General features: G+C 44.2%; 1 protein-coding gene across 1 annotated transcript in view; it reads right to left on the bottom strand.

Moving 5' to 3' along the window:
* Positions 1–23,761, bottom strand: part of GRIK3 (glutamate ionotropic receptor kainate type subunit 3) — a 151,186-nt gene that overhangs the window by 85,797 nt on the left and 41,628 nt on the right. The window contains exons 6-7 of the mRNA XM_036743758.1: positions 10,229–10,402; positions 8,456–8,599 (exon numbers count right to left, since the gene is read on the bottom strand). Of these exons, the coding sequence (XP_036599653.1) occupies positions 8,456–8,599; positions 10,229–10,402 (318 nt within the window). The remainder of the gene's footprint in view (positions 1–8,455; positions 8,600–10,228; positions 10,403–23,761) is intronic.

Raw genomic sequence — 23,761 nt, 5'->3', positions numbered from 1 at the left:
GTACTAGGTGCCAAAGGTACAAAGAATGAAGCAGTCTCTCTCTTCAAGGAGCCTACACAGGTGATTTGAAAGTTTCAAGCGTGGATGGTTGAGAGGGACAGTGGTATGACTGATAGAGAGGGAGACATCATAGCTGGGCAGATGATGAACTTGATTGTGTACGAATATGAAGTCAGAGAAGGAAACACATGATGTAGATGCACAGTAGGCAGGAACAGAGCATAGTAGGGAGGGTGGAACTAGAAATACAGATCTGAGAATCTTCCACAAAGAGGAGAAGGGATTAGAGCCTTGGAAGTGGATAAATCATCTAAGGAAGCATCAAAAAATAATACCTAGCATTTATATAATACCTTGAGGTTTGCAAATAGTTTTACACAAATTATATAATTTTATACTCACAACAACTCTGGGGGGCAGGCTATACTACTGTCCTCATTTTACAGATAAGGAATTGAGTCACATAGATATTGCTGGTGTCTGAGGCTGGATTTGAACACATTCCTTCTTGACTACAAATCCTGTACTCTGGCCACTGCCCTATCTAGCTGCCTCACAGAGAAAATAAAAGAGGAGAAATATGAAAATAGAGCCTTGGGGGACACCTACATTCAGAAGTAGGAGGAAAAGAGTGAGGGAGACAAAGAAGTTACAGGCAGATCAGTGGGAGAAAAACACACACAGAGAGAGAGAGACAGAGAGAGAGACAGAGAGACAGAGAGAGAGAGAAAGACAGAGAGAGAGAGAGAGACAGAGAGAGAGACAGAGAGACAGAGAGAGAGAGACAGAGAGAGAGACAGAGAGAGATGGCAGAAGTCAAAGAGAAGAGATGGTCAGTCTCATGAGACAATCATGTCAACAAGGCTACGGAATGAGAAAAAGTCATTTAATTTGGCAACTAAGAGGTAACCCTAAAGATAGCAGTTTCAGTTGAGTGGTAGGTATGGAATTAATCAATGAAAGGACAAGCCTTGGTTAGGCACCTACCATATGCCAGACACTATGGTAGGCAATGAGAATACAAAGTCAAAAATAAAAGTCTCTGTCCTCAAAGAGCTTATCTTTCCCCCAAACCAGGTCCCTAAGGCACTTCCTGACCACCATATGCTGAAATACAGAAGGAAGGAAACAAGCATTTATTAAGTACCTAGCATGTTCCAGGCACTTTACAAATATTATCTGACTTAAGCCTCACAACAACCCTGGGAAGTAAGTACTATTATTATCCACATTTTACAAAGGGTAAGTCCAGCATCACATGGCTAGAGTAAAGCTGGATTTGAACACAGGTCTTTCTGACTTGAGGTCCAGCATTCTAAGCATGGCTAAGCCCCTCTTTTCCTGTCTAGCTGCCCTTTATCTACTGCCTTCCCTTATTAGAATGTAGAGGCAGCTAGGTGGTACAGTGGATAGAGCACCGGGCTTGGAATCAGGGAGATTCATCCTCATGAGTTCAAAAGTCAAAAGTTTATTTCTCAGATATGAAATATACAAAATAATACAAGGAAGCTTTTGAATTTGAGGAGAAACAGGGAAAGCCTGAAGTAGGAGGTGATAATTACACTGAATTTTGAAGGAAGGTGGAGATCCTAAGAGGCAGAGATGAAGAAGAAGGGCAATCCAGGCGGAGACAGCCCGTGCAAAAGCAGAGATGGGTGATGGACCAGTAAAGAGGCCAGGTTGGTAGGATTGAAGGCTACATGAAGGGAATTAATGTGAAAAGACGCCTTTAAGTAAGTAAACTGGAACCAGGCTTGAATTGTCAAATGGGGCAGTTTGCACTTCATCCTCGAGGCAGTAGGTAGTTACTGGAATTTACTGAGCAGGTGAGTGATGCAATCAGACCTATGCTTTAAAAATCTCACTGTGACAACTGTGGAGGATAGATTAGAGAAGGAAGAGACTGGATGCAGGGAGATTCATTTGCTATTGTCTAGGTGAGAAGTAATGAGGGCTTGAATTGGGGTGGTGGCTGTGTGAATGGAGAAGAGGGGAAGCCAGATTGCAAAGGGTTGAACAGTGAGTGGGTGGTGAGGCAGTTAAAGCAGCCAGCATGGATGATCCTTTTTAGGATTTATCAGTGAAAGGGAAGAGAAAGCTAGAAAAGGAGTTTGAGGGGGTGCATCATGGGGAAGTTTTTTTTATTGGGGAAAAGCGAGCATATTTGCTAGTTTGAGGGAAAGGAGCCAGCTGAAAGACAGAGAGGTAAAATGCGCTGGAGAGATAGGATGTGGAAGGGGGAAAGGTCTTGGATTAAGTGTGTGTGTGTGTGTGTGTGTGTGTGTGTGTGTGTGTGTGTGTGTGAATGGAAATAAGAGCACAGGTGGAGTGGTTCGCCTCTGCAACAAAGATAGTCATCTCAACCTCTCAGAAAAGAGAGAGGAGATGTTGGAGACCATTTTCACTTTGGTCTTTGGATCACCTGGTCCCATAGCTAGCAATCAAGTGCAAATTAGAATTCAGATCCCTTTACTTTCAGTCCACTGTTTTTTTCTCATCACTATCCTGTCTCCTCCAGCTTGTGGGAAGACCTTGGAGGAGCCTTAGTTCACCACAAACTCAATATGAGTCAGCAGCCAAAAAGCTACTATAATCTTGGGCAGTATTAATGGAAGTCTAGTGTTCGTAGTGCAGGAGGGATCATCTTGCTGTCCTCTTCCCAGGTCAGGTAACATCTAGAGTATGGTGTCCAGTTATGAGTGCCTCACTTTAGGAAAGACATGGACAAGGCCTTCCTCTAAGGTCCTTTGGGCAGCTGCTTAAAAATGCTTGTACCATGAAATTGATTAAGAGGTTTTAAGGCACGAAGGAGAGGAGATAAGAGTGTTTAGTTTGGACGGCCTCAGCCTTCTCAGTAAAGTGGCTGCTGAGGTGGGATGTGGATGGTGGGGACACTTGAGAGAGGAAAAAGGTTTGGAAGAGACTGAGACATTTGATGGAGAGCTAACAAGAGATGAATAAAAAGACTGCCAAATAGCAGTGGGAGCCTGGGGAGATTAAATAGCATGAATTTGTCAAGGACCCAAACAGCAGGGTTTTGAGACTTTCTCCAGCAATGCTCAGCAGCCCAGGATGTAAGTGGATTTGTTACTTGTGGGTGACACTGGGAATTGTTGGAATAATTCAAATGTTTGGAAATAGGAGTTTTTTTCAGCACCTTTCTCCTCTCTCCCACCCCACCCCAACCACTATTGATGATTTCCTTGGGACAGACTCATCCTGTGTCCAGTTCCTCCATCTTTCTGGGATTTGAGAAATCTCATCTGAGGAATTCCCAGCTGGGCCTTCCTCTGGATAAGCATGTGGCAGAGGAGGGAAGAGGGGTGTGTGTGTAGCCCCCTAAAGAACAGTGGCCCTGCCTGTTAATGGTCACATTCTCTGAGCCCAAGAGGAAACCATAAAACAAAATGCCAGGGCAGCAAAGATCTTTTCAATGCCAGGGAAGCATCTGTCATTCCTGTCTGCCCTTATCTCCTCAACCCTGAGCCACCATGAGGTAATACACACTTGATGAACTGGAACTTTCTGTTGCTTAGAGCAGGTAACTGACCTGTTAGAAGCTACCTTCCCCAGCTCTGCCAGAGGAAGGAGGGGCTGTGGCTAGGAAAGCAGATTGCTCAAGGGAGACTCAGGAGCACTTAGAAAACAAAGCCAGCATGGGTTCATTGAGAACAAGTCATGCCAGACTAACCTAATTTCCTTTTTTGACAGGGTTACTGGATTGGGTAGATCAGAGGAATGCTGAGGATATAGCATTCCTGGATTTTAAGAAGGCATTTGACAGTGTCTCAAAATAGCCTTGTGGACAAGATGGAGAGATTTATAACTATTTGAATAACTGGACGCAAAGAGTATTGCTCTATTAATCCATGTCAACTTGGAGGGAGCTTTCTAATAGTGGCCTCAGGACTCTGTCCTTGGCCCACCCTTGTCTCTTACAACCTTTATTTATTATGACTCCAATACAGGCATAAATGGGAATGGCAAATGTTGGAGGGATAGTTAACACCCTGGATGAAAGAGTTTGGATCCACAAAGATTGTGACAGGCTAGAATGATGGGCCAAATCTCATAGTGGCATTCAGTATGGATAAATGTAAAGTTTTATGCTTGGGTTCATAAAGTAAACTCATTCCACAAACACAAATGTGGAATGACTGGTTTAACAGCAAAGATCACAGAGAGTTAGAGCTGGAAGGGACCCCTGATGCCATCTAGTTCCTCTGATGTCATCTAGCTGGAGGTGTTTAAAACTGAAAGTTAGAAATGTTGACTGACGTTATAAGCCACAAAGCCACCAAAGGAGCCATAACTAGAATCCTGGCCTCTGTCCTTCCAGTCCAATGGGTTCTCCCCCACCCTGTGGCCTCCAGCTGATGTGAAGACTTTGGGGTTTTAGTTGACTCTCCTAGTTCTTTCCCTTTTGTTGTTCTGTCCATTACTCATGTCTGACTCTTAGTGACCCCATGTGGAGTTTTCTTGGCAAAGATACTGGAGTGGTTTGCATTTCTTTCTCCAGCCCATTTCATAGATAAGGAAACTGAGGTAAACAGGGTTAAGTGAGTTGCCCAGGATCACACAGCTAGTAAGTATCTGAGGATGGATTTAAATGCAGGTTCTCCTGACTCTAGGCCCAGTTGCTCTGTCACTATACCACTGCGCTGCCCTGATCTTACCTGATTTCTCCTCACTCACCTTTGATCCCACAACAAGAGGCCATGCTTGCTACAGGTGGTGTTCTAAGAGCTCTGTCCTTGACCCTCTCTTCTGCCTCTATATTGTTTCATTTGGTGATCTCATCAGCTCTCATGGGTTCAATTATCATATTTTTGATGAAGATTCTCAAATCTACTTATCGTGCCCTAACTTCTCCATTGACCTCCAGTTTGACATCTCCAACTGCCTAATGGTCATCTCGAGCTGAATCTTCTGTAGACATCTTAAACTCAATGTGTCCAAACCAAACTCATTCTTTTTTCCCTAAAATCTTAACTTCTTCTGAACTTTCCTATTACTTTCTAAGGTACTATCATCCTCCCAGTTACCCAGACTTGCAAATTGTGAGTCATCCTAGACTATTCACTTACCTGCTTCTCACCCAATCAGTTGCTAAGTCCCATCAATTTTCCTTTCATGACATCTGTTGTCCCTTCTCTTGTATGCCCTGCTATCACCCTGGTTCAGGCTCTTCTCACCGTATGCCTGCACTCTTTTAATAGCCTACTGGTTGGTCTCCCTGGCTTTGTTTCTCTCCACTTTAGACCATCCTCCACTCAGCCATCATATTGATTTTTCTAAATCACAATCTCGTCATCTCACACGCATACCACCCCCACACCCTATTTGATAAACTCCAGTGGCTCTCTATCACATCCAGGATCAAATATGAAATCCTCTGTTTGGCATTCAAAGCCCTTCATAACCTGCCTTCTCCCCCTCCATTTTAATCTTATAGCTTATTCACCCTCACACTGATGGTCCAGTGAAACTGGCCTCCTTACTCCTTCTCTAGCAAGAAAATTGGACATTTTCTCTGGCTGTCCACCATGCCTAAAACTCTCTCTTCCCCTCAACTCTCTCTCCTGCCTTCCCTGGCTTCCTTAAAGTGCCTGCTAAAATCCCACTTTCTTCAGGAAGCCTTTCCCACTCCCCTACAATGCTAGTTCATTTCCTCTGTTGATTATCTCCAATTTATCTCGTTTATATCTTGATCGTTCATATTTTTTTTTGCTTATTGTCTCCCCCATAAGATTGTAAGCATCTTGATGGCAGGGACTGATTTTGCCCTTTTTTTTGGTATACCCAGCATACAGTGCCTGGGACACAGTTGGTGTCCAATAAGTGTTCATTGGCTGATTGACAATGAGAGTCAGCAGTAGGACCTGATGAAGTCAAACAGTCCTAGGGGGCAGTAAGAGTAGCCCAGTGCCCAGAGGGGAGGAGGTGACCATCTCATTGTCCTCTGCCCAAGTCAGGCCACATCTGGAGTGTCATGTCCAACTGTGAATACCTCATTTAGGAAGTCAATTGTCAATCCTGTCCACTAAGGTATTCTTCTGAAGCTCCATGAGGGCATGGAGGTGATCCTGGATACTCAAAGGCTATGCCAAGATCTCGCAGATCCAACCAAGGTGAAGAGGCTAAAGCCCATGAGAAGCTTGGATGGGACAGCAAGAGGAATAAAAAATGGACCTCAGAAAGAACTTCCTGATGGAGGTGTATGCAAGACATAGGAATGGGAGGTCCCAGGCATTTTTCCAAAGATGGAAGGTCCTCCCTTCCTACCAATGACAGACCAGTTCCTCCAGGGCCATAAAAGGATGAATAATCACAGAGATAGCTGACTAGTTGGTTAAGCTCTTCAGTGCTTTGAACTATTTGTCCTGTTTGGGTTTCTGATTCCCATCAGGGGTTAGACAACCATCTAGGCCTGTATCTTTACTGTATGTCACACCCCTATGGAACCTAGGAGGTGTAGTGAATAAAGCACTGGGTCTGGAATCCAGAAGACCTGAGTTCAAATTTGACCTCCAACACTTGCTAGCCATATAATGCTAGTTAAGTCGCTCAACCTGTATTTGTCTGTTTCCTCAACATTAAAATGAGACTAGTGATAGCACCTACCTCTCAGGCTTGTTCTGAGGAACAAATGAGATATTTGTAAAGAACTTAAAACAATGTCTGGCACATAATAGGCACTGAACAGATCCTTCTTCCTTCTCCTCTGCCCCTAGATTCCCATCTGGGGATCCCTGGCTTTATGGCACAATCCCTAAAGCTCTTTCCTGCCTTCAGGTAAATAACTCTGGTTGCCGGCAGCTGAAGGCTGTCAAGTATTTAGCCCTGGGGATCCCTTTCCCTCCCTTGCCCATGCACTGATCTTGTCCATCCTCTCTCCAGGGCTGGCAGAAAACAGGAGCGAGAGAAAAGATAGAGCAAGAACAGGCAATAGGAGGCCCTTTCAAATTTTCTCTTCTGACCCAGGCTCCCACTGAGGGCCTTGGCTGGGTCTAGAGGTACATGCTGGGAAATTGTTTTGGGGAGGAAAAGTCAGTTAAAAGAGTATTGGATTTAGTTAGCTGTACCAGTATGGGGGAGTCAACTGTTCATGAGACAGGAACCTGGAACTTGGAGTAAACTGAAATCTCAATGGGAGAAAACATATTGTCTGCATTGGGAGCCACTTATGTGGCTAAGTTATGTTAGCAGAAGCCCAGTCACCAAAATGGGGAGGAGGACTCTGCCTGGGCAAACTCCATTTGGAGTACTGCATTCTGTCCTAAAGGCACATTTTAGGCAGGGTGTTGTCAATATGACAGTTTTCTAGGGAACGGTAGCTTAGATAGTATAGGATTTGAAGACTGTGCCATATGAAGGTCAGTTGAAGGAACTGGGAGGTGGTTATCCTGGAAAAGGGCAGATGAGGGAGGATGGGATGGTCTTCAAGTATTTGAAAGCCTGTTATTGAGAAGAGGGATTAGACTTCTCCTTGGTCTCAGAGGAGGGAACTAAAAGTATATGCGTTGGGGTCACAGTATTGGAGACACAGATTTCAGCTTAGGGGAAACAAAAAATCTTGTGGAACATGGAATAGGTTGCTTTAGAGGGCAGTGAGTTCTCTGTCAATGGAGGTCTTTAAGTGCCAATCCCAAAAGGGACTCATGATTTGGAGTGGACTAAAGCAGTCTTGGAAGTTTTTTCCAACTCCAAAGTTAGGATTCTAGCCTTCTATGATCTTGGCTATTGGACAGATCTTAGATCTGCTAATCGGTCATTTTCTAGAACTAAGGCACTGCTATGCTTTGGCCTTCATTAAGAAGCAAGGAAGGAAACAAGCCTTAATTAAGCATCTACTATGTGCTAAGCACTTTCTAAATGCTATCTCATCCAATCTTTAAAACAACTCTTGGAGGTAGATGCTATTACTGTCCCCAATTTTCAATTGGGGAAACTAAGGCAAGTATAGGTTAAATAAATTGACCAGGAACACACATCTAGTAAGAGTCTGAAGTCAAATTTGAACTTGTCTTCCTTACTCCAGGCTCAGTACTCTAACCACCCTATGTAGTACCTGGAGGGTAGGTGGTCTGGATACATGCCACCCAGGACATTAGGGTTTCAGGAACATGACATCATCATTATTTAATCTTAATAAAAGCAAAATAGCTAGTATATTTGAAAGAGTACTGGGGTGGGAGACACAAGATATTGGTTCAAGGTCTGGTTTTGCCACTGTGACTGTGGGCAAGCCCCTTCTCCCTTCTGCACCTCAGAATAAAATGGCACTGGTAATGCTTGTTCCATCTGGTCCACAAAGCTGTAGTAATCCTTGACTAGGGCCCTGGCCACAGGTGTGCCCTTTCTTCCTCCCTCCTCCCTGTCCTTCAATCCCTCCCATCCTGGGTTAAGAGCTTTGCTACCCACCTCCATGGTGGTCCATACAAAGAATACTCACTTCTTTGATGAAATTCATGAAGCGACCTCCAAAGCGCCAGGCTTTATGGCGATGACACTGCAGTGAATTGACAGTCATCTGCGGGGCCCGCTGGTAGCACACAGAGACAATATGGACAGCATCATAGAGCAAGGCCGCGTCTGTCTGGAATGGAAGGGCAGGGAAGGCAGCGGGGCTGAGAACAGCTTCCCTAAGCCAAGGGGGCCCTCCCTTCTCTTCAACCCCTCCCACTCCCCAGACATCCTTCTATACTCAGTCCTGGGAGGCCCAAGGGACCTAGAGCAAGGAGGATAACTGCTCCTGAACCAGTCCAGGTCAATGGAGATCTCCTCTCCATCTCACAGACAGAGAAAACTGAGGCAGAAAGCATGGTGTGGCACTTTCCCAGCACCAGGGCCCAAGGTATTGCTCTAGGTCCTTATCTATATTACTCCAACTACTAAAGATGGGAGAGGGCTGCCTAGGAACCCCACTACCTCCCAGGGAAGTCCAGTTTGGTCTAATGGGACTGTTGGCTCAGTCTTTCAGGGAAAAGTCATCTGTTCCAAATCCAACATAAGGGATAGAAAGGTGCCCATATGGCACATTCACATGAACACATAGGCATCCAGACATACTCACATCTCCATGCAGACACATGCACACACACTGATGTGTATACATGCAGACTTAGACATATACCTGCATATGTACTTTCATGCACATACACAAACACACCTATTTCTGTACACACATAATAGTCATAATATACAACACACATACACAGTACTCTACATACATTATCTCAATTAACACCTCTGTGTTATAATCACTACACTATTATTATCCCCATTTTACTGATGGAGAAAGTGAGACTCAGAGATGTTAGGTCTCTGTCCACACAGCTAGTAAACACTGAATACAGGATTTGAAACCAGGTCTTCTGGCTCCAGCTTCGGCACTCTCTACTATACCACACTGAATCTGTGTGTATACATATACACACATGTATATGTATATATATATATATATATACACATATTTGTATACACACATATATAAATATACATATACACATGCACGCACACACATGTATACAGAAAAAAAAAACACCCAAGTAGCTGCTTATGTGCACAATACATGGTGTGGTGAAAAAGACCAGTATCCTACTCTGTAAATGAAGGAAGTCTAAATGAGACTAAATGGTCTTTAAGGGGCCTCTTGGTTCTAAACTTTTCATTCTCTGAAACATATACACATTAAGGCACATATTTGCAAAGATGCTTGTACACAGCATGACAAAGATGACATGTTATTCCATATGCACGTGTACAATTAGGCACATGTCTATACATACAAAACATGTTTATACACAGGCATACTAGTTCACACATGCACATATTAAAACATACATATGCACTGAAATATGCACACATAATTATAGGTGCCCTGATTTATTTGGTTATCCGCTCATCCTTCTCCCTGCCCCCCAACAGATAAATCAGCATTAAAAGAGACACCCACCTTTTATCTTCTTCCTGCCAGACTAGTACTGTCAGGAAGAGACTAGGATCCCACTTAGCTTCCTGGGGCTGAAGTCTTTGTGCCAGCTCTGTAGATGATTGGCACGGATACAGTTCAAACTCACCTCCCACTCAGTAGTGATTATCCCCCTAGGGTGACTCAAACTTCACCAGGGCTGCTCCTGCCTGGTCATCGTAATCATGGATGGGCCAGGAGGAACCCCTCCCTAGTTCCCCTGCCAGCCACCCTACCCTGCCTTGCCCTGCGCACCATCATCACCCCATCCAGCAGGCCAGACTCAGCCCGGGGTGCCGCCTGCAGCCTCTCCATGGACCACTTCTCTACAATGGCTGAGACATGGGGGTTCTCCACATTGAGGATCCGGAACCCTGTTAGATTCACTCCAGAGTAGCGGTAGGGTTCTAAGTCTAATGCATAAAGGTCCTTAAAAAAGAGAAAGAAAGAAATCAGTTTAAATTATGTGAACACTCTTCTAAGTTGGTCTTTTCCTCCTCTCCTCCCCAGGGACTGGGGACAGACCAGGGAGGAGGCAAAGGTCAATAGGAGACTTCTCTGGCAGCAGGGTGAGGACAAGCGCTCAGCACAGTGCCTGGAACACATTGGGTGCCATATAAATGTGCATTCCCTTCCTTCAATCTCAATAAATTCAAACAGCTGACATTCATATGGCACTTTGCCTACGTTCTTTCATAGGATCTTCACGATAACCCTGGGAGGTAGAAGCGGTGCTTAGCCCAATGCTGGCGCATAGTAGGGGATCAATGAATGTTTATTGAGTGATTGGTACTGTTATTACCATTTTATAGATAAGGAAGCTGAGGATGAAATAGGTTAAGCAACTTGCCCAGCTAGTAAGTGTCAGGCAGGATTTGAACTCAGGTTCTGCTGCTTAGCAAATGAGTGACTTAGGGCAAATCATTTCTCCTTTCTGGGTCTCAATTTCCTTATCTGTAAGATGGGACAATAATATTCAAAACTATGTTCCTTGTAGACTAGAGGCTTCATGGATAGACAGACAGTTCCCAAGGGGTTGGATTTACTTCTAAACTCCCCCATCAACTTTTTTCAGATCAGAAGGAAATGCTTCCTTCCTAGAAAGGAGGGAGGAAAAAGGACAGCTGGTAGATGTGAGAGGCCTAATCGGGTACAGGGAAAAGCTTTGGACTGAGAATGAGGAAACAGGGACTTGTCTGTGTGACCTTGTCTAATGCCTCCTGTCCTTTGTGAGCTTCAGTTTCTTGCTCTGTAAAAGGAGGTGGTTTGATGTTGTTCTTGGAGGTTTTCTTCTAGTTTTGATATTCTATGTTCTAAGATCATCTCTCCCAGCTTCAAAGTTCTGTGTTTTATGTTCTAAGACTCCTTTCAGCCCAGATATTTTTTTCCCCTTCCAGCTCGGACATCCTCTGTTCTAAGCTCCCTCTCAGTTCTGATATTCAATATCCTAAAGGCCCTCCAAGCTCTGACATTGTGTGTTCTAAAGTCCCTCCCAATTCTGACATCCTGTGTTCTAAGCTCCCTCTCAGTTCTGATATTCAATGTCCTAAAGGCTCTCTAAGCTCTGACATTCTGTGTTCTAATAGTCCTCCAAGCTCTGACATTTCTGGGTTTTAAAGTCCCTCCCAGCTCTGACATTCTGTGTTCTATGGTCTTGCTACTCTAACATGATAGAGACAAGAAACATTTCTGGATGAGAGACAAAAGAACTTGCAGGCCATGTTGCTATCATGTGTCTTTTCTCTCCAGAATGTATGGTGCCTGAGTGGTGAGGGAGGTGGGGCCTTGAGGGTCCTTGACCATACTAGAGCTTCTCCCTCTCCCCAATCTGCCCTGTCTCCTATCCTTAGGCCCTGCTTGGTGTTGTACTAGGACTATCCGATCCCCAGTGGGGAATCGGGACTAATTAGGTTTGTTGGGACCCTTTGGTTGTATTTTACTTTCCACGGCTACAATTATCCCAGATTTTATCATCCAAGCCAGCCATATTTACAATTTTTCTGTTGAATTAATTATGTTCTGGAGGAGAGATGAAGGGTAATAAAACTGGGAGCACATAAAACAGAGAGTGCCACACTGGGCTGGCTGCAGCTTGGCCCGAGATCCTCCTAATTGATACTAAATTCCCTTTGTTCTGCCTTCCCTCACAAATCCATCTTCCTTGGCTTTTTTTTAGAAGGGGGAAGGGAGGGGTCAGAAGGGGAGCAAAGGTCCTTTTTTTCAAGGACTGTAGATTTAGGGCTGGTAGGAAACATCATCTATTCCAAACCTTTCATTTTACAGGAAAGGAAACTAAGTCCCAGACAAAGGAAGGGACAGATCCAGATAAGAAAAGGGACTTGCCCAAGGCAATACAGCTAGTAAGTAGCACAGCCAGAAGTTGAGACCTTTCATCAACAAAAAAAAGTCTCATGTCTGACCTGGGCCAGTAGAACTGGAAATAGCATGTCAGTTGAAGCCTAGGACCTTCTGGAGTATGGAATGTTGTATGTCGAGAATAGGAAAGGACTTACAGTCAGGTGATATATGGATAGAGCTTTGGGCTTGGAATCAGAAAGACCACAGTTCAAATCTTGCCTTAGAAATTTAGGAGCTGTATGACCCTGGGAAAGTCTCTTAACTCCTCTGTCCTTCAGTTTCCCTGTCTATAAAGTGAAGGGATTGGATCCAGTGACCTTGAAGGCCTCTTCCAATTCTAAATGTATGACATTACGCTTTTTCTGTGTGTATCCCCAGTTCTTAGCATTATGCTTGGAACATAGTAATTGCATGGTAAATGCCTTTTCATTCAATATAACTAAGAAATTCCCAACAAGTTATTCCATTACATCCAGTAAGCACTTAAGAGCCTACTATGTGCAAAGAAAGCATGGTGGTGTGTGCTGGGGATACAAAAACAAAAACAAAAACATTCTTGCTAGCAAAGAGCTATTCTGCTAGGGGTAGAAGAAAGAATATAGATAAGTAAACATGACAGGCAGCCAGCTGATGAAGTAGATAACGTATCAGGCCTGGAGTCAGGAAGAACTGAGTTCAAATCCAGCCTCAGATACTTCCTAGCTGTGTGACCCTGGACAAGTCTCTTTACCCTGTTTGCCTCAGTTTCATCATTTGTAAAATGAGCTGGAGAAGGAAATGGTAAACCACCCCTGTATCTTTGGCAAGAAAACCCCAAATGGGACTCTCACAGAGAGTCAGACATGACTGAAAATGACTTAACAACAAAAGTAAAAATGATGATCTAAGGAAGCTAGAAAGTGCTAACAACTAGATGAACCAGAGAAGGCTTCATGTAGGTGGTAGTTTTAAAGTCAAGACTTGAAGAAAGCTAAGGATTATAAAAGAGAGAGGTGAAGTGGAACCATGCTTGTGCTGTATGGAGGCAAGACTTGGAGCTCTGAGTCGAGAGAACAAGTTGACCAGTTGCTTCAGAATGCAAAGGGCAGTAACAGGAGTAAGTCTGGAAAAGTAGGCTGGAGTTAGATTGGGTTTTAAATGACAAGCTGAGAAGTTTGTATTTTGTTTTAGAGGTGATAGGGAACTGCTGAAGATTTTGGAGCACAAGAGTGACATAGGGTTAGACTTTTAAGAAGGTTATTCTGGCAGTAATGTAGAACAGAAGCCACATGAGGTCCATAACACTTCTGAGTGAACCAGGATAAAATGTAATTGGGAAATACTTAGCAAAATAAATTTAAAAATACAATAAAACATAGATAATGTCAATGTGTGCTTTTCTAAGTCAACATTTGGCCCATAGGGATAATTATGTATATTTTAGTGGCCCCTATTTCTATTTGAGTTTGACACCACTTGTGTAGAAGTGGACTAGAGAAGAAAGAGCCTGAAAGATGGGAGATGAATTAGAAGACCATTGACAAATTCTGGGTTAGAGATGATAAGGGCCTCATTAAGGGTTTTGGCCATGTGAGTGGAGAGAAGCAAACATTCATGAGATGGTTTGTGTATGTAGACTCAAGATCTGGCAAATGATTCAATGTGAGGGGTTAGGGAGATTGAGGAGATGAGAATGACTTTGAGGTTGTCAACCTGAGTGATGATAAAAAAGATGGTTCCATCATCAGAAATAGAGAAGTTTGGAGGATCAGGAATGGCGCCTTGAGGATTAGTAAACTCCTCAGTAGTAAAGGTCTTCGAACACAGGCTGGATGACCATTAGTCCAAGATGTTGAAGAGAGAATTCCTATTTATCTAGGGACTGGATTTACATGTCTTCCAACTTTCCTTCCAGTTCTGCCCATTTATTGCCTAGGTGACCTTAGACAAGTCATTTACCCTTTTAGGGTCTTATCAGTAAAATAAGGAGAATGGACTTAGATGATCTCTAAGGTCCCCTTTAGCTCTGAATCCTATGTCTGCCCACTGGAGGTCTTCATTCATTCTAAATTATGTTGATTCTATAGAAGGAGGCCATTGGAAGCTGGAGTGTGGAGGGACATGCTTATCTTGGCACAAGACAAACACTTCTCCCCCAAGGAGAAGGGCCTGTCTCTCACCTTTTTAAAAGGATTCTCACCTTTTGAAAGCCAAAGAAGGAGAAACGGTACCAATACCAATCTCTCTGATCTTCGTCCTCCTCCATCTCCCAGGCTGTCCGCCCCCCTCTCCTAAGCTGCACCTGTTTCTCAAGGGAGAAATCCTAGTCTTAGCATTTTTCTCAGAAGCTGCATCAGAATGAGCCAATTCTGAGACAGCATTAGGAGAGGAGGACGCAGGACAAGACAGCCACTGGCAGAGAGAAGAAAGGCAGCTTTCGGCCCCTTGGCTCAATGCCATGTTTCTGCTGAATTTTTGGAAACCAAGCAAGTTTCTGGCTCTACAAAGGGTTCTGCTTAGAGACCAAGGTCAGGGGAGTAGTAAATGAGGAATGAAGGATAGGGGGTCTCACTGGTGGGGGCTGGAGTAGAAGAGAGATTATTTGGAGTAGGTGTAGTCAGGAAAGTTTCTTTCCATCACAAATCCTGGTAGAAAGCAGGTCTGTTCCCTCAACAGGTTCAATAAACACTTGCTTATTGACTACAGCAGAGTAGGTAATACTCAATAAATGACAATAGACTTTTTTAATTCAGGGAAGTTTGATTTTTTTTCCATCTAGGGTCATCTTAACTGTAAAAAAAGGGTTTTGAAAAAATCCGTCTTAACATCTCAAAACTTAAGACTTTCCATAAGGCAGCAAGCTCTCTCACTGAAAATCAGAGATGTGGACACAGCATTTTCCAAATATTCAGGCATCTTAAATAGTGCTAAGATAAACATTTCTTTAAGTGTTAATGGAGGAATCACAGGCTTCCATTTTGGGAAATGCTGGCTGGCAAAACAGATGCTTTCAAACAAATAAACAAAAAATGTTTGATTTGGGCTGTTGAGACTCACTTAAAGAACATGACAAGTTAAGGCTTAGAAACATATACTCAGACTGACAGGGCCATAATGAGACCTCTTTCCCCCCAAAATGATGATACTAATCAGACCTCATATTTAAATAATAGTTTATAATTTATAAGCTGTTTTCATATGCGTTATCTCATGTGATGTTTCCGATAGTTCTGGTAAGTAGGATGACAGTATCAAAGGTCATCTAGTTTAACCCCTGAGGATTGGGAGGGAAAGTGACTTTCTTACCACAATGATGGTTGCAGCAGCAGCAGTTCACACTTCTGCAATGCTTTCCACCTGGCAGCCCTCTGAAGTAGACAAGGCAAACCCCCAAATTTACAGGTGGGGAAACCTAGGCTAGGGGAAGACTGTGACTTGCTAAGATTGTAACTTTAGCTACCTCAGTGTCAGAGTCATTCATATAGCATGACTCCTTTAGGACTTACAGGATCATAGAACCAGAGGTCAAAGGGAATCCTATATTTCATTGCATTCTATTCCCTTCTTTTACAGATGAGGGAAGACTTAGGCTCAGAGAAGACAATTTGCCCAAGGTCACATGGGTAGTGGGTGGCAGGGCCAGGATTCTGTTTCCAAAGCCAGGGTGCTCTTTGCATCACATGCCTCTGGCTCCCATCACTCAGGATGAAAAACAATATCCAATCCTCATCATTACCATGACCTGTGTCACTGTTAGGACACGTGGACAGTGAAGAAGTTTCTTTCCACAGCCCTAATTTCTCTCCACAGCTGGATGGGGCCAGGACCCCGGGCACTATAGGCACTGAACTACTCACAACCTCCATGCTTGGCAGGAAGTTGTAGCTCTGGATGCCAAATGTTGACACACTGTATTCAGTATCGACTGGGGACCTTTTAGAAACATTCAGTCTAACATAATAGACTAATTCATTAGCACCCCATGGGTCTAGCCGGGGAGATGCTGAAGCACAAGCATCGCAAGCTAGAAAAACACTGCCTTAAGGAATGACAGATTAAAATATCTTTCCCGTGATATAACTGTTAGTGCAGGGAAGTGGCATTAATTGTGATTGCTTATCTATTAATTTATTATAATTCTTTTTTTTCCACCTCCGGGCATTTACCTACACATGACATGTACGAGGGGCTCAGCTGGGGCTGATTAATACGAGGTTATCTGCAAACGGCTCGGAGCTGCCTGGAATAGATAATGGCAGCCAGGGTAATTAAAATGTCTTCTGCATTTGAGAAATAAGTTTCAGTAATTTTTTAAATGGGTGAGTCTGTGACGTGGGTTTCTGAAAGGGAACAAGATGGATAGCCTTTCACTCCTGACCAAACATGTCTATTTTGGGCCAATTGCCAGGAGTCAACACGGAAGTGGGAGCTCTGCCGTTCCACACATAATTCAGTTCAATTCAACTGAATATACTAAGTATCATATATTAAGTGCATATATTAAATATGTACTAGTTGTGGTATCAAGAGGCAGTGTGGCTTAATGGATAGCAGGCCAGCCTTAGAGCCAGGGATACCTGGGTTCAAGCCCTGTCTCAGAAACATAGTGTAATTTGAGTCTTCAAAGCCCATTTGCATGGAACTCTTTATTGGTGGAGACGATTATTCAATGCTCTGAGCCTGTGTGGGAGGCACAGTGGGCAAGAGCCTGGGAGAACAGAGATCTTGATCTTTTCGGTTCCAGCAATTCTAGACTCTCTCCAGTTCCCTGAAGGATGAGAAAGGCTCAGGAAAAAAGTTGGAATGATCAAGGTGCCAGGTCCTTTACATGTCACTATGTCAGGTGGTAAAATGCTTCTGGAGTCAAGAAGAGCTGAGTTCAAATCCAGCATCAGACACCCACTAGCTGTGTGACCTTCAGCAAGTTACTTAATGTCTTCCTGCCTCAGTTTACCCAACTGTAAAATGCATTTAGTAATAGCACCTAGGGTTGTTGTGAGGATCAGGTGAGAAAATATTTGTAAAATACTTAGCACAATGCCTAGCATATAGTAAGTGCTTAATAAATGCTTGCTGACTAAGTTACAGATGAGTTGTTGTGCTGCATTAATGGAAGAGGTTTCCATATTAGGAGTTTGCTGTACAAATGGAATCACAACTTAACAAAATAATAAAAAAACAAATTAAAACAATTTAACAAATTAAAAAACAAATTTAAAAAAAGTGAAATGTCGTTCTAGGCTCTAGAAATGCAAAAACAAAACCAATACGACTACTGCCCTCAGGAAGCTTACATTCTACTAGGGGAATAGATCGTATATACAAAATGAGTAGAGAACAAGGGAAATTGAGGAGGGAGAGAACCCTTCAGGTCTTCAGGCAACTGAGACTGCTTAAGAAGAGAGGCAGATAGAAAGGATGCCAGGACCCTGATTCCCACTCATGTGGTTTCTTCTTGGAGTCTAGTTCACAGCAATCGGCCTAGGGCAGGATTTTTATGCTAAATATGGTGGCTCGGTGTGGTTGTTTTTCGTTTGTCCTTGGTTTTGTAGAGGACCAATGGACTGGAGACGGCACAGGATGTAGTGGATGACCTTGGCATCTTTGATGTCTGACCAAGCTCTAAGTACGCCACAATGCCTGCTTCAGCCCCCTTCATAACTGTGGGAACACAGTGTTCTCATCTGCCCATTCTACCAGATGTGGTATAACAATCCTGGAGTCTCCAGGACAAGGTCAGAAAGGTCAGATCTTTACTGTTTCCTCCAGTGGTCTGGCAAAGGGGCCAAGGAAAAGACCCTTCTCTTGCCAGGGTTACTCGGGGGCAGGCCCATCCTGGTCTGAGAAGAGAAGCTGTGGTTGGGAGAAGAATCTCCTAATTCAATACTGAAGTCATGAAATCAAGGCCAAGGGCAGGGCAGGAAGTTACTATAGAACAAGAAAAGGAAGAGAGGGTGGGTAGGTGGGCACAGAACACTCCATACTGGGAGCAGGGCACAAGAAAGGCAGACTCCAGATAACAGCCTGGGGCCAGGAGGGTAGGGAAGGCCAGAGGAATCATTAGCCATGCCAAAGAAGTGATCTTTTCTTTCCCTAATATCCTCCTAAGGACACTAAGGACAAGGAATTGTTTTGTTGTTGTTCAGTCATGTCTGACTCTTCATGACCCCATTTGGGGTTTCCTTGGCAAAGATCCTAGAGTGGTTTGCCATTTCCTTCTCCAGCTCATTTTACAAATGAGGAACTGAGGCAAACAGGGTTAGCACAGGTTAGTGAACATGGTCACACATTTAGTCAGTGTCTGAAGTCAGACTTGAACTCAGGAAGATGTCTTCTTGACTTCAGGCCCAGAGCTCTGTGCACCATGGTGCCACCTAGATGCCCAGGGACAAGGAGAATGCCTAATAAAGACATGGGCCCAAACCTGAGAGTGAGTGAAAGAAGGGTAAATGGCATCCAGCAGAATCCCAAAGGCATATATAAGAGAAGAGTGTTGAAAAGCAGGACATTCTACTTCCCCAGAAGCCACAAAACTTCTGGCAATTTCTCTACCATCCTTGGACAGAGCAAAAGAGGCATGGATAGGGGTACAGCGTAGCATACTGGGAAAATATTAATAATAATAATAATAGCTAGCATTCATATTTAAAATTTAAGGTTTGCAAAGCACTTTGCAAATATTGTATCATTTAATTCTCACAACTGTGGGGGAAAGTTGCTATTATTTATTTCTATTTTATGGATGAGGAAACTGAGGCATGCAGAGGTTAAGTGACTTGCCCAGGGTAACATAGCTACAGTGTCTGAGGCTAGTTTTGAATTCAGGGCTTCTTGATTCCAGACCCAGCACAGTATCTAGGTTGAAATCTCAGAATAGGATCATAGGAGCACAGATTTAGAGCTAGAAAGGACTCTATAGTCGCCTAACCCATCTCACAGGATGTTGGACTTATGGTTAGGAAGGCCTGTATTCAAATCGTGCCTCAGACACTTAACTAGATGTGTGACCCTGGGCAACTCCGTTCACCACTCAGTGTCTACATCTGCAGAATGGGAATGATCATAGCTCTTAGTTCGTAGGTTTGTTTTCAGTATCAAATGAGATCATACGTATGAAGCACAGTGTATACTTAAAATTGGAATTATTATTTATTTTTATCATTATCATCATTATTCTAGAGGAGGAACTGACTGTAGTTAAATGGCTTGTCTGAAATCCCACAGGGTAGTGCTAGAGTCAGGATTTGAATTCAAGTCCCCTAACTCCAAATCTAACACTCTTTCCATTAATACCAAGCTACTTGGTATTGTTCTATCTGTATGATCTTGGAGGAATCAGTCTTTCTCTCCAGGCCTCAGTTTCCCCATCTATAAAATGGGAAGGCCAGACTAGATCATCTCCAAGTTCCCTTCCAGCTCTAAATCCCATGATCCTATCAGGGATTCTGCCATGCAATGTCCTATGGTGTCCTCGAGATGCCAGAAGCCTATATCTTCCCTGGCTATCCCTCTTTGTGGCTACCTTCTCCTGTGCTAATTACTGGGGAGGGACATGGCATGCTGGAAGGACCCTTTCCTGGGAAAGGAGGCAATCAAGCCTTGACCTCGTGGCCACCGCCCTGGATCCTGGAGTGGGGCACCGATCAGGGCAGGGGAACACCCACGAAGCTCTAGGTCTTCCCTAAGTGGAAGGTTCCTGCTTTCGGGGGTGGATTCCACCCAACAGGGATCCCCAGGGCTTCCCCATGCCAGCCAGACCCGTCTGGCTGCTGGGCAGAGCCGAAAGCCCAGCCGGCTGAGACTCTGCAGTCTAATCAAAACACAGAAGGTTAATGAAGGAACTAGCTCACAGCCTGCCATCTTCCGCCGGAGTCGCCTGACCTACAACACTCCCCGGGGATCGGCTTGATAATCTAATAGGTCTCGGGCTGTTTTTTTGTGTGTGTGTGTGTGTGTGTGTGTGTGTGTGTGTGTGTGTGTGTGTGTGTTGGTTTTTTTTTTTCTTTCCCCTCCTTTCTGTCTCTTCATGTCTAGGACTGTGGGTCTCGCCATAGAAATTCAAATTGGTCGGTGCCCGTGGTGATTAGGAAACAGGATTGAAGTCGGAGAAGAATGAACAACTTCAAAGGAAGCCTTGGCTACTAAAGAGCTCAGGCCCCTGGTGGTCCCGCCCGCAGTGCCCGCCAGAGCCCCGGCCAACGAGAGAGGAGTCTGCAGACACTGTCTGTCAAAGAGGAACCCAAGGCCCCCGCAGAAAGCCGGCCAGATTTCAAACGTTCTCGGCGTGCTCAGGGCTATGCATTATGCATCTCCGAGAGAGGGAGAGAGAGAGAAGGCTGACTAAATATTGATGAAGTAGAGGCCGCCTCCAGGTTTCTGATGCGCCCAGAGGCCCCCTGGGCTCGTTTGGTTCGGCCGGGTTCCACCCCCCTCCTCCACCCTCCCCGTAACACAGCAAGAGAAATCACGGAAAACATTCCAAGATCAGAAAAGCGCCTGGTCGTCAACACCACGGGTCAGGCTGGGCCTGTGCAGTCATGTGGCTGGTTGTGTGGTCAGTGTCAGGGGACAGGGCCCTGGAGCGGAGGGTTGTTCGCAGTTTCCCCAAAGTGAAATCCTGGAAGCCATTACAACCCCCATACTCGGTGGAACTGTAGCCGAGCCTACGCGTCAGCCCATCTGCCCAGAAGCTGTTAGGTAACCACTGACTGTGTGGAAAGCAGCACCCCGGGGCTTTTAGATGCTGGAGGTTCTGACTGGCCCCTTTCCAGTCTTCCTGGGGACTTACTTCAGGGTGTTATTTCTGAGCCTGGCTAGAATGGGGAAGTATATTCAGGCCCCGGTGCTCCAAAAAACTCCATTCACCCCACCTTTGTGGGTATTTCCCTCTGGGTCAGAGCTTCGGAATCCAATCTTAAGAAAAATGGGTCTCACCTTTCGTGTCCCTGGGGAAGCATGGAGCCCTCCCCCGATAGGAGTGTGTGTGTGTGTGTGTGTGTGTGTGTGTGTGTGTGTGTGTGTGTTTGTGTGTGTTTTGTGTAAGGGGTCCAATCTGGTCAGTTTCCTGGAAGTGGCAGCTGCTGATGGAAATCTGCCCCAGGCCAGTCTGGCTGAACTCTAGTTCAGCAGTTTCAAAGTGTCTCCCACACTGTCTGCCTCCCTATCCTAATTGTTAATACTCTAATCTCTAATTGTTTGCAGCTGCCAAGAGTAGCTACTCTGTGACCCACTGGTACCAAGTCCCAACTAAAATCCCACCTTCTATGCGAAGCCTTTCTCAATCTCTCTTAATTTTAGTGCCTTCCCTTTTTAAAACAATTGCCTCCTGTTTATCCTATGTGTGTATATATGTATGTATGTATACATATATACGTATATGTTTGCATGTTGTCTCCTCTATTAGACTGTAAGCTTCTTGAGGGCAGGGACTGACTTTTTGCCTTTGTTTGTGCTTAGCATTGTGCTTAGCACAGTGACTGGCACGTAGTAGTTGCTTAATGAATGCTTACTGACTAAATGATTGACAGCCACAAGTCAGATTTTCTGAACACCCTTAAATGTCCCCAAAGGGCTAATCCTGGTGGAGGAAAATGGGATGGGCAAAGGAAGGGAGAGGGGTAAGAGGGAGGAGGAGGAGGAAGAGGAAGAGAAACATGGAAGGAAGGAAGAGAAACATGAGAGGAGGGAAAAGAAAGATGAGAAGAAAGGAGGAAGAAGGGGTAGGGATACTTGATGCAATCCACATGATTCATTTCACTGGGAATCAATGGTTCCAATCTGCAGGCAGGGTACGAAGGGGAAGGGTCATCATCACATGACAGAAATGCCTGAAAGAACTGCTCAGCCTTTTTCAAGCCCAGGATTCTTCAGCTTTCTCTCTCAAAAGGAAACAAAATGTCAATGTCCTTCACAGAAAGGATATTAACAATGCAGATGTCAAGGTTACTATGGCTCAACACAAGTTTTTTTTTTTTTAAATGATCATGTGAGATATTCAGCCTTTAAAAACCCATTTTTTCCAGCCAAACTAATTTACTTACTATTCTCTGAACTCAGTATTCCATCCCCCAACATCCCTCCATGCTTTTGCATAGGCTGTCCTTCATGCCTGAATCCTAAGCTTCCTCCAAGGCTTTGCCCATCTACTGCCCATCCTTTCCTGCTCTCCCAAATTATTTGGTACTCTTTCCCTAATCGAATGATCACAAATATAGGGATCTATTTATGTGACATATACTTCTGGTAGAATCTAAGGACTGTTTTTTTTTCTTTTTTTCTTTGTCTTTGTATCCCCCTCCACCACACAGCCAGAAAAATTGATGGAGAGCTGGCCTTGGAGATAGGAAGACATGGGTCAAATCTCACTACTGGCACATGACCCTGGGGAAGACATTTAACTTCTTAATGCTTTCGACAGGACTCCCGTAGGAAGAGAAAGTGTGCTGGTGGAGGGTGTATCCTCATTTGTGAGTTCACTATGCTAAGGAAATCACAAGTTCAGTCTCTCTCCTTTGTATCTTGAGTGCCTAGTACATAGCAGGCTTTTAAAAAAATTATATTTTGGCTGGATTTGACCCTGAAAGGCAACAGATCTGATTCCCATATGGGCAAGAGTTTGTTTATTCTACTTTTCTTTCCACTAGAGCACATGGGCCAGGTCATCTGTATGGAGGCTGGCTGGTCTGTCAGTAGGCAATTTTCCCAACATGAGCCATGATGTCAATATCTTAAAAAAACTTGAAGGTAATTTTATATGTGCACAATTCTAGCTTCTGTCCTGGCCTGAGATATCCATGGGAAAGGACATCCAGCCCATGTTGGGACTTGTGAGGAATCTAGACCATTGTTTCCCAATAAAAACCTATCATAAATATGTCCCTGCTGTGTCCTGACAGTCTTTGTGATCTGTCCACCGCCAATTTGGGACCAGCAAGTATGAAGATGACAGTGACTATGGTAGAATAAGTAGGGAGGAGAGTTAATGTGTGTGTAGGTATGTGTGAATATGCCTAGAGGAGTGTATGTATATATGCAATATACATATAATATGTACATAAATGCAATATACATTATTAAATACTCATACAAATAAAAAATATAAACTCCTTTATTGAGCTTTGAAAGCCCCATACAACCTGGCCCTAAGCCACTTTTGTGGTCTCTTTGGACTTTGCTATATTCCTCCCACTCCTGCATTTTGTGATGCAGCTGACCTGGCTTTTATTCTGTTCTTCACATGTCTCCATCTCTCATCTTTGTGACTTGGCCCTGGCAATCTCCTCATGCTTGGAATGTGTCTCCTCCTTAACCTCTGCCTTCTAGAATCCTGGAAGCTGAAGTTCAGGCACCAGTGTGCCCTCCCTGCAAACTACTTTGTATCTCACTAGTGTGCGTGTGCAGACAGACAGATAGATAGATATGTGGGTCTCGACCCTTACAATATATACATGC

The sequence above is a fragment of the Trichosurus vulpecula genome, chromosome 2, assembly GCF_011100635.1.
Source record: "Trichosurus vulpecula isolate mTriVul1 chromosome 2, mTriVul1.pri, whole genome shotgun sequence".
NCBI lineage: Eukaryota > Metazoa > Chordata > Mammalia > Diprotodontia > Phalangeridae > Trichosurus > Trichosurus vulpecula.
This window is presented reverse-complemented; position numbering and strand designations above follow the sequence as displayed.